The 12,248-nt window shown below is 32.6% G+C and overlaps 1 protein-coding gene across 1 annotated transcript; it reads right to left on the reverse strand.

Moving 5' to 3' along the window:
- Positions 1-2,341: 2,341 nt before the first annotated feature.
- LOC106358805 (protein DETOXIFICATION 51-like) lies at positions 2,342-4,296 on the reverse strand. Its single transcript, XM_013798608.2, has one exon. The coding sequence runs from the start codon at positions 4,059-4,061 to the stop codon at positions 2,445-2,447; it is 1,617 nt and encodes a 538-aa protein (XP_013654062.2). The 5' UTR covers positions 4,062-4,296; the 3' UTR covers positions 2,342-2,444.
- Between the last annotated feature and the right edge of the window lie 7,952 nt (positions 4,297-12,248).

Here is a 12,248-nt window from a genome sequence, read left to right on the forward strand (position 1 = left end):
TATTTCTTAGTCGAAGGATGAAGGTTCATAAGATACTATTAACCTCAGTCTCTTAGCCTGAGTTTTTAATTAATGATTTGATACTTTTTTTATATTTTTCGGTTAACAGACGGTTCTTATATCTTTTATTTGAGAAATAGTTCTTAGCTTTTCTTAGTTAAAATTTAAGAAAGCTAAGAACGTTTCTTATTCGAAGTTAACAACCTCAGTTAAGAGACTGAGTTTAATCATGGTCTAACATTTTCACAGATGCTTTTGTAAACAAAACTTTGCAAGGTGATGTGGCCAAACAAAGACCACAATGTGAACGTTTTTTTCTTATCATACTGGAGTATAACTAAATTTTGTGGATTTCAGAAAAATAATGAAATAATATAATATATCAGTTCAGAAAATGTGATCTATGATGATAAAGACTTTTTTGTAAAATATTATTTGATTTTTCGGGATTAAAGATAACTTGGTTGGTATGGAAAGTGTTAATATTTGTTAATATAAAAAGTGTTAATATAATTCAAATATTTTTTTCTTTCATTTTGAGATTTTAATAGGGAAAAAAAACTCAAAAGATTCCTCTACTATTTTCGAAATTTGTCTTATTTTCCAGAGTTTTCTGTATCAGAGGATAAGACCAGTACTTCAATAATTGGTACCCAATTTGTCACATAAGATTTTAGTAGTACGAAGTTATTCTGCCAAGAGGAAGTACCCATTTTTATCTAACTGGCTCTATACTGAATATCCAAATTATTTTTGGAATTCTACTTAAATAATACTCCCTCCGTTTCATAATATAAGTAGTTTTGGCTAAAAGCGCGAAGATTAAGAAAATTATTATGTTTTTAAAAAGTATTTTATAATAAATAGGTTAGACATAATTTAACCAATAAAAAATAAGTCTATTTAATTTGATTGGTCACACTGTATTCAATAAATGTAAAAGTTACCTAAAAATACGAAAACTACTTACATTTTGAAACAAAAAAATTTCCCTAAAACTACTTACAATATGAAACGGAGGGAGTATAAATTATATTCATTTCTGTAAAGATATATATTTATGATCGATTAATGGTGTACATCAGGTATTATGGATCGCAGCTATGCATTCTATTTTTATGTAACCTATAAATGTGGTACTAGTTAATTACTTATTGCTCAGACCAAAAATAATCAATTATAGCATTAAATGTTTTAATTTACATCATACTATTACACTACTCTCTAATACTAAGAAATCAATGTATGATTCATTCAATTAAGAAAGAAAAAACAAGAGGCGATTTTAATGTTGATACATAAAATCACATTAATTTCATAATAAACACCCTCTTATATTTATTTTATTCAAATAAATACCGTTTTCATGATAATAAGTTTAATTTTAACTTTCTAATTTAGAAAAAAATTTCACGATATTTTCCAATGACAAGTTTTTTTTCAGTGTAGCAGGTTACATTTTTCTGTGTAATGACAAGTTTGTTTATTTCAGTGTAGATTTTTTTTTTTTGTATAATCTAATTTACTGTACCTTTTCACACTTTTACTCCATGTTAGTGAAATTATAAAGTTAATTACAAAATTTCAGATATAGTGTTATAAAGAAAAGAATGGCATTTTTTATAAATGTTTTTTTAAAAGCTAGGAACCATAACCATCGAAATGCAGAATTATATAGATAAATATTTTAAAATTATGATAAGAAAAAAAATGTAGGGCGAAAAAGATACGATGAGATAGATGATGCAATGGTCCTTGGGACTTGATATCTCTCTCTCTCAACTCTGAACAAAACAGCACTCTAGTCTATAGGATATCCAAAACATTCATTCAGACCTGTCTGAATCTTTGAGACACAAGTTTTTGTTTCCCTCAGGGTTGCCACTTTTTCCAAATTACGATATTACTTCCTTTCCTTTTTTATCGCCTTAACACATCATTTATTACTCCAACATTTTATTTAATTAAATCACTATTCTCACAGTAAATTATTTTCTCTATTTTCTTACTAACAATATTTCAAAATAGAATACTTTGAATTCTCTGTCGCTCCAGCTATATGGTCCCAACATCTTTTGTCTTAGATTGGGTGCAATTAAAGGGTTAGTTGTAAGGAAAATTTACGTTTCAAAATGGTTCATGTGATTAAAGTTTATGTGAGCGAATTTTATTTGAATATCCCCAAATAAAAATATATTCATATGTAGAAACTTAAAGAACAAAAAACTCATTGAACTCCATATAGACTGCCAAATCATAAAGGCATAAAAAATAAGGAGCGAAGCAAAAAAAATTGTTTTTTTTTTTGAGCAACAGCAAAAAAAAAAAAAAAAATTGTTAAATACAAGAAAAAGGAAGAAGAAATGTTAATTTTTTTTCAAGAAAGACAAAACTCTCTCCTTCTATCAAAAGAGAGGAAATATATTTATAACCATACTTTATAATTAATAAAGCACCGTGATGCGAATCAATGGCTGTGCCTCATCGCTCTCACCGTCGTCCCCTATAGTATTCGCCACCGTCTTAATAAGATCGTTCTCTACAGTCTCTGCGCATGTTAGCGTCTGCGCTTTCTCAGCCTCCAATACCCAATTTGTGGTCCCCACCACGTACAACATAAGACCGGCGCAGCTAATCTGCGCTGCTAGGAGTCCTAACCAAAGCCCATTAAACCCAATACCGGCCCAAAACCCGAGACCAACAGCCACCGGCATGCCAACCAGATAGAACGCGCCGAGGTTCACGTTCGCCGCCGTCGACGGTCGTGCCGTTCCCCTCACGACACCGCAACCCACCGTCTGAGGACAGTTTCCTATCTCGCACAAGCCCAAAATCGGAAGCGCCGCCGCCGTAAGCCGGAGAATCTCGTCGTCTCCGGTGAACACTCTTCCCCAAACGTTTCTGACGGAGTAAGCAAACGCGGCCGCTGTAACACCCGTTGCCGCCGCGAAAACGATAGACAGCATCGCTGATAGCTTCGCCGTCTTGGGTCGGCTCGCTCCCAGCTCGTTTCCGACACGAGAAGACACGGCGAAGCTCAGAGAAGACGGGAAAACGTAGAGAAACGACGTCGTCTGGATCAAAACGCCCATTGCCGCCACCGTCGATCTCGGGTTTACGAGCAAACCGCAAAGAACGGTCATGATCTCGTACCACCACCACTCTAAACACACGGAGACACAGCTGGGTCCCGCGAGGCGGAGCAGAGGACCCCATCCTCGTAAGCAGTCCCATGTCGGGTCGGTCCAAGTGGGTACGTGGAGTCCACTTGCCCAGACGTAGCAGATCAAGAACGCGACGACGAAGAGGTTGGTGACGGAGGAGGCGACTGCGACGCCGGTTAAACCGAGACGGAGGTAAGAGACTAGGAAGAGATTGGCCGGTAAGTGAAAAACGGCGCCGGAGATAGTGGCTAACGTGACGGGGTGGATGATGGCTTGAGCACGAAGGTAGTTTCTTATTGGGTGAAGGAGAGTGTTGGTGAGGAGATCGGGTAAGGAGAAGATGAGATATGTCTGAGCTAGTTGTGCGATGTCGGGGTCTTGGTGAAGGTAAACCGATATTTTACCGACGTTGAGCCAGAGAACCGATATCGGTACGCAGCAAACCAAGAGGAAAACCACGGTTCGATGGAGGGTGAGGGAGAGGAGTTTGTAGCGGTGAGCGCCAAAGGCTTGAGAACAGAGTGGTTCCATACCGAGTGCTAAACCGGATAAAACAGAGTAACCGGTTATGTTAGCAAACGCAATGGCGAGTGAACCGGCGGCTAATTCGAGGTCACCGAGACGACCAAGGAAAAACATGGAGACGGCGGAGCGTAGGTAGAGGACTAAAGCCGCCACGGCGATCGGAAAAGCGAGCGTGAAGAGAGTTTTCGCCTCCGTTACAGCTTCGGACATAAGTGGGGATCCTAAGTTGTCGCAATGCTGGAGATTTCGCTTTGTGGGTTGTTCCAAGGTTTTGATCGACAAGCGATCGAGGAAGATATCGGTTCGAGATTGTTGGTTCTCGGTCACGGCCGTACCGGTGCCGGTGGTGGTTGTTGTTGATGAGTTACACATGACGGTGGTGATGATGATGATATAGAAAGGTTATGATATTTTTGGAGATTTTGATGGGAAAGAGAAAGAGTTCTCTCGTGAAGAGCCCTCTGGAGTTTTTGAGGTCTCAAAGTGAAGAGCTATGAAAATTTGATGCTTCTCTCCTCTAGCTCTCTCTCCTAGTATCTTAATAAAGGAGTTGGCCAGTGTTCTTTTTCCTTCATTTTCATTTTTTTTATTTCATTTAAAAGAATCTAAACTATTTATTTATACATATTTTCGGAAATATGTGGGAGTAACCTTTTTGGATATAGTATACATTAGTAGTAAATTGACAATGTAGATACATGACTGATTTGTGGCAATAGAAGGAAAACAAAATATATTAATTACCAAATGTAATTACAGGTGGACCATAAATTAAAGATGATGTATCTGATACGTATTAGCAATATATAGAAGATACCTATCAAATCCAAGATTATAGAAAAAACTATTAGTTCAAGGAAAAATTGCATTTGAAACAATTTACATAAATAAAAATGTAGTAAATGTTTGACCAAAAAAAAAATGTAATAAATGTAACTATATTATAGTTTCAGAATCTCAAGAAAAAATGGATGATAAATAACAGATATAACATTATATATAAAGAGGGTATGGAGTTTGGTAGTTTATGTTAACACTCCGGCGTATTATAATTTAAATGTATTAGTTGTTGACGATAAAATATAAAATATACCAACATTAATCTAATGTTAATTTACGACTAACATGTCTATATGGTCAAATCGTGTACTAGAACTCCACGAGATGTACATGCATATTGATCAAAACTAGCTAGTTATATTAGTTAGAAAAACTATTTAATTTTATCGACATTTAAGGGTTTGAAATCGAATTTTTTTAAAAATATATATGATTGAATTCATTTGGTATGTACTACTAAAAATTATCATAGATAGCACCGATGATGTATTAGTTTACATCTTCTATATAAAGACAGCTTCTATCATAGATAGCACCGATGATGTATTAGTTTAAACTTTCTATAAAATGTACTTTTGTTACACAAAAATGTGCGTTTTAAACTATTTATTTCAGTTTATATATAATATTTTTCTATTTTAATATAGAATTTTATATTTGTCATATTCTATTTATATATAATAAACATATTAGTTGAAAATATATACTTACATAAATACTATATAAGACATATTACCATCTTTATTTTGTGAAAAGTATCAAAACAGTATTTGTATTAGGCGGAATGTAAAAACCAAATTTACCACATGAATAAAACCGGACCCATCCTCGCGTCTATTTAACTACTAAACCAAAACTGGATTTAGTGAAAAAAATTAGTTTTTGGTAGTTAATGACCCAATACTAATACAGTATTAGTTTGACTATCTTTAACCAAAGCTTGAAATTAAATGGCTTACAATTAATTTAGCCGTTATTCATGTTTGTCTCCATCCGGTGAACAAATTATGTGTAAACAGCAACTTATATCCCGGATTTATATACTTCGTAATTGTTTGTAAGTTAAGAAACATCTGTATTCACTATTCACAATGGAGTTAAATCTTCAGCTATTAATGGCTTTTCTTTGACTAAATAACCTTCCAACCAATATATTAATACTTTTCTTTTATAAATATATCCGTAGATTTTGTAGTGATGTCGACGATTGCAAAATGTTGTTTTTATTAATACAGTTGGGAGTTGCTATTACATAAATAAATACGATAGCTTATGAAGAGTAAATGGTAACTATAAGCATGAACCAGGTTGTACAAGTATAGTGATACATGTCATGCCAGTTTGTAGGAACATCTTAGATCGTGTGGTCTGATCTGACTTAGTCTTTCACTCGTACGTTTTTATGTAGCGAAAGGAAAAATAAAATCATCTATTAAATATAATATACTAAGCTTAAAAAAATATGTTATCCAATTTATTTTTCTAATCACGAACTGTATATATGTGTCCTATTGGTTTTAATGTAATTTATACAATCATTTGTGGGTTTAAGTGTTTCCCGTCGATAAGATTTGAATCAAAGAGATAAATAGTGTAAGGTTTCTGTGGCTTTGTGAGCGTTCATGGTTAGGGGGGAGGTCGACCTACTATTTAAGCCTCTGGTTTTTGTTGTAAAATCATTCCCCACTCTCGGTTTCATCTGAACCGTTCCAATAATGGTTTCAAAATAATAAATTTAATAGGTTTTTTGAACATATATATAAATATATTGTGTCTAATATAAATACAACCTCCATTACTGTTTATAAATTTCAGTTTGAGATTAATATTTGATGCATTAATTATATTTACCGTATATGTAACCGATGATGCAACATAAATCATGTCACTACAAGAAGTAGTTTACCGTTAATTCGAATGTTCGAAGATGACTACGCTGAAGATTGCAGTTAAACTTGTCAACGCAATAGCAGTACTCCGTTCCTAAATGATAGACTTGTTAGTATTTTCACACATATTAAGAAAACATATTAAATTACCATAATAAATGTATCGTTTTCTGCAATTTTCAATTTTCAATAAGTTTTAACCAATAGTAATTCAATAAAGTCAATTAATTTTACCGAAGTTTACAATTTTATCATAGAAAACACAAAAAATACATTTTTCTAAAACAAATTTTTTTTCTAAAAAGTCTATCATTAAAGAACGGAGGGAGTATAGTTATAGTACGATTAGTCAAAACGTAGTATAGTACGAGAAAGCCTGTAAATCTAGGATTAAATCCGATTCTAAACATATCTATGAAAAAACTCAACAAATTAAGAAAAAAGAAAGAAATTTGGATGAAAGTTTGGTTTCGAGGATGGATTCATCATTATTGGCCATGCATTGTTGTATTTGTATATACTTTTTAGTAGGGGGCTATTTATTTGAAAGAAGATAACATTCCACCAATCTTTTGATCAATAATTAATGTTGAAAGTGTGACTTATAGTACAAACTATATATATATTGGTTACCCATTTTTGATATTCATTATGATGTAGACAATCGTCAAAATCAATTAATATTCCAGCAGTAGCAGCAACAGTAACAGCACCAATAATAATAAGAAAATTCAAATCATGATGAAAAAATATCATAATTATTACTTCCTCAGGTTTTATACTGTAAGTAGTTTTACGTAAATATTTTTGTTCCAAAATGTAAGTAGTTTTCGTATTTCTAAGTAATTTTTATATTTATTGAATACAGTGTGACCAATCAAATTAAATAGACTTATTTTTTATTGGTTAAATTATATCTAATCTATTTATTATAAAATATTTTTTAAAAACATAATAATTTTCTTAATCTTCGTGCTATTAGCCAAAACTATTTATATTATGAACGGAGACGGTATATAACAAACCTTTTCATGAAAATGAGCGCCTGGTAGCATTAATTTTACTAAATGTATCTGATTCGTCCACACTTTTTAAGTTTTAGAAAGAAAGAAAAAACTAAACGAAGATCGATGATAAACTCTTAACATATTTCCAGTATTTATAATTCTACGATAGTTGAATAGATCATTCATATTCTAAACTGGATGCTTAACATTCATGTATGCATTAAGAACACTCACACATATATATATATATGCCTACCAGACTATTTCATGATGTATATCTGTGAAATATACGTCAGTCCACTTACAAATGTCAAATCAAAATAAATTTAAACTATCAGTAAGCTCTTAGTCGTGCATTATGTGAACAAATAAATTTTGTATCATAAAAAGTTACGTTCGTCGAACTAATATGATATCCAAGTGTATTTGTTATTTTATCCATTTAGAACTTAAAAATAGATACACATGCATGTCTATATATAAGGTAGAAGGTAGATGTAATCAATGAAAAGTGGAGATAGGGATATATTATCTTCAAACTATTTTGCATGGACATGAAAACGGTGACGTAGCGAGAGGATGGTCACAGAACAAACGCCAAAATGGACTTTCGATCAAGAAAGTGTTATTATATTCACAGCTGGATCTTGGAAATCCTTCTGTTTTTTTCTCTCTTAAAAATAATAGTATATTTACATATATACATCAACAAATTAAATGAGAACAAAATACAGGAATTGACACAAAATATAAAAATTACTTATATGAAGGGAGGTCCCAAAAGAGCATTGGCTGAGAAAATACAAAAGTAAAACTATTTTGGCTTCCCTTTCAAGAGCAGAAGGCTAAAAGGGAACATGTGCCCTCTCTCTCATGCAATTTTATTTTACACTCATTTTTTTCTAGATTTTGTTTGCAGATGATTTGTAATTTTGTATCCATTTTCTTTTATATGAGTCATTAGATAAGGTAGCCTGGCTCCTTAGACTATGTATATATCTATGGACCGACTCATAATTCAAACATTCATATCTTGAAGAGCAGTGTTTTCGGATTTCCGTCTACTGTATTTTTTTCTCATTTGTCGTTTTATTTATTTATTTCTTAATTTTTTCAGGAATATTGTTATTTTTCTTTCCTTCTACTTTCGGAAAATTTCTAAAATACAATTAGACATGTAATTTCTTTCAACTGGGACCAACATGTGATTGTGATATATAGTATATACATCTCTCCCAAACAAGCTTCGAACGAAGTCTTCATTGAAACCATTTTTTGTGTGGTCAAACTATCAAAGACATTAAAGCCTTTAAACTACATACGTTCGATCACAAAAATTATTGTGTATGATTACTTATGAGAAATAAATTTTTTTTTATTACAAATATAGACTCTAAAAATTAAAATGACCAAAATATTTTATTAAAGAGGTAAATATACACTTATACTTCTAGGGTTAACTAATCAAACTTTAGGGTTTAGAGTTAAAGAGTGGAGATTTGAGATTGAGATTTAAAATTTTATAAAATGAAAAATAAATATTAAAAATTTGAAAATAAAAATTTTAAAAATAGTTCAAAAAATATTTTCGAATTACAAAAAGTAAATTTGAAAAAAAATGCGAAAAAATATATTTAAAAATAAGAAAATTTTATAAAAAAGTTCGAATTTGAAAACATATAATCTAAAACTATAAAAAAAAATATTTTTTTCATTTATTTTTTTTTTTTTTTATTTTTTTATATATCTAGGATATTAGGATCTTTTTACCTATTAAATGAAACATTTTGGTCATTTTTCTCCTTGTAGTATATTTTTGTGATCAAAACTTGAAAATAGTATATTTAGGAGAATTGCCCATTACTTATTTCGGTGTTTTCTATATTCTAAAAGTAAATAAATGTGAATAATCCATGTCATGGTGGATTTATTACTAGTACCACTTATCTGCTCAACTGGTCGAAGTCATTCATTGATGAATATTGTCTGTTTGCATATGTTGTCTGAAACAATCAGAGAAACATCTAGAAATGTCAATAGTCACGCTTGTTATGTAATCAACCGTTGTGTAGACAAAAAATAAGAGGATAAAAGAGTAAAATTTATGTTAGATTTTGCTGGTGACATTATTTAGCTGATCCAAAAATTCAGACAGTAACTTATATAATTTTACTTTGACCTAATTTACGCAAAAAAGAAAGAAAGGCTATTAATGAGAAGATAAAACAAATTTAGGAAGTGCCTATCTTGACAACTGACGACTGTGAACTGACAGGTGACTAATTGTGTCAGATCTCTGTGTGTCGGGACCACACGCTCACACGGAGAGACTGTGTGTTTCTATTACGGAAGACGTCCTCTCCCCGTTATAGTCCCTCTGTACGGCGCCGTTTCGATACTCTTTGTTCCCCCACTTTAGATACCTCATACTTCATATCTCACATGTTTTTTTTTTTTTTTTTATAACTCTGATACCTGGGCAGCCACGTTTCCAACTATCCCCCGAAAGGAGTCCAACGCTCCAACGGAAGGGATGTTAAATCCGTTGTGGCCAAAGCTCGAACCCGGATGTCGGACAATACAGCTGTACCTCCTTTACCACCAAGCTACGAGCGCTTGGTTTCATATCTCACATGTTCTTCTTCTTATTTCTCCTCATGGCCGTATGATCTTGTATTTTTGTACGGTTATGATACCTTATACGAACCACCACATCTGTTCTCTTGCGGGTCCTCCACGGAGCATTGTTCCTAAATGTCGATGTATTTGGGTTTTATCTTTCAATTAATGTTTTTACACCTTTTAAGCTTTCCTTTTTCTTCATATGATGTCATTCAAATTAAATATGTTATTACTACATGGGATTTCGAATGCTATTTGGATATTCTCATCTGACTTTCAAAGCTTAGTTTCTCCACTATGGCTATTGGCTAGTTAAGTTAAATTGCATACGGAACAAGTACAAGATAACTAAACTCCCTGTCAAAATGATTCAAAAATATGCCGTGCATATATTTTTGCGCATAGTTAAAGCTAAGTTAATTCCGATATTGTCGTCTTTTGAAAATAAGAAGACGGAATCTGGCTACCTACTACCTAGTGCATGTGTAGCAACGGGATATTAAATAGAAAAGAGGGGAGCTATAAAGACGTATATATAAGATTTGTTTCGATAAATTCAACGGCACTATGCCATATGTATTGGGTTGAAATAGATAAGATTGTATCAATTGGTTTGAAAGAGACATGACAATGGGACGATTTCTATTAGTCCAAGACACGTTAAAATACATGTAAAGATCTATGTCCTGTTGTTCTCAGAAACAAGATTTATATCCTGTTGAGAGATTACAACGATGGAAAATCACGTGATTGGCGTAATCAAGGATACTTTTTTTACCATAATACTTTTAAATAATATTATTTTAATATCTCGTTTTGGGTTCAGCCAACAACATATGAACGATGCAATCTACAAAGTTTCATGTGGTTTTAGGTATTTGTAGCTTATTTGCTGTCTGCAAAGATTTGACATTGTGGATGGGATGTTTTGTTGTTGCTTTTTATAAAGGATGAAACTGTTTCATATTTATTTTCATCATGAAAGAGAGAAAGTGTGTTGCCAATAAGAGCTTATAGTGGAAATAACAGATGAACTATGATATACTTCCAAACGTGTGGATGATTGTGTGGTATTCTGGAATTGTGCTTTTGTGTGATAATTCTAGTAAGAATGCATATTGACAAGTTGTACTTTTCTAAATTGGTGCATTCTACCAATCTATATAAAAACGATATTTTATGGTAGTTTTGATCTATGGTAATTTGGTCACTTTGTTGTCAATAGTTTTTGTTGATGATTGATATACATGTGAAATTCCTAATTGTTTGACTATTTTTGAAATTGTGATACCCAGGATTTTTTGTTTTTGTTTTTGCATCCTTGAAACCCACAGCATACTATGCAAAGATGGGGTCAGCGACATGATTTTTTTGTATCTTCTGTGGAGAGCCAGATGAAACAAGAAATCACTTCTTCTTCGCCTGTCCATACACCTATACACTTTGGATTGAAGTCGTGGGGACCCTAATGGGTGGCCAGCCTGATACTGATTGGGGAGCCAGAGTAGAACACCTTGCTCAACGCTCGCATGACAGGCTGACTGCTATCTTACTACGCTTGGTTTTCCAAGTAAATGTATACCACATATAGAGAGAGCAGAATGAAGAAAGCACAACAATCTTTTGAGATCAGGCCACCAGTTAGCTCGGATCATAGAGAAGACCATACGTAACCGCATTTCGTCCACAAGATATTTTGAGAAGCCTAAACTGAGAGGACTCCTCCAAAAATGGTTCGCTACGAGAATAAGCACTGCTTAGGATATTTTTTTTCATTCTTTCATAAAGATTTTAGAAGTTGTACATATTAAACTCCGGACCTTATATTCTTGATAATCAATAAATTTAAAATTTCATAAAAAATACTGAATTATAAGAGTAAGATAATGTATTCAGTGGCCGGCTTTTTTCATTGATAGTAGAAAGAAAAAGGTACTTGTAAACACAAGTTGAAAACTGCAGTTGAGACAAATCAAGTATTTTTATTTTATACGTCCATGGATATTTTTTTATATTCGACTCCTAATTTTGATTTAACACGGCATAAATTTAATCAACTATATATTGGCTTACAAAATTGATCTCGCCTTCAAAGTTTAAACTATACTACACTACTGTTAGAGAATGTAATTACTTTCTTTGCTTTCTCAAAGAATGATTTTCTAGATTTAACTTTTGTCATATAAAGATAGATTTTAAAA

This window comes from Brassica napus, chromosome C1, assembly GCF_020379485.1.
Source record: "Brassica napus cultivar Da-Ae chromosome C1, Da-Ae, whole genome shotgun sequence".
Taxonomy (NCBI): domain Eukaryota; kingdom Viridiplantae; phylum Streptophyta; class Magnoliopsida; order Brassicales; family Brassicaceae; genus Brassica; species Brassica napus.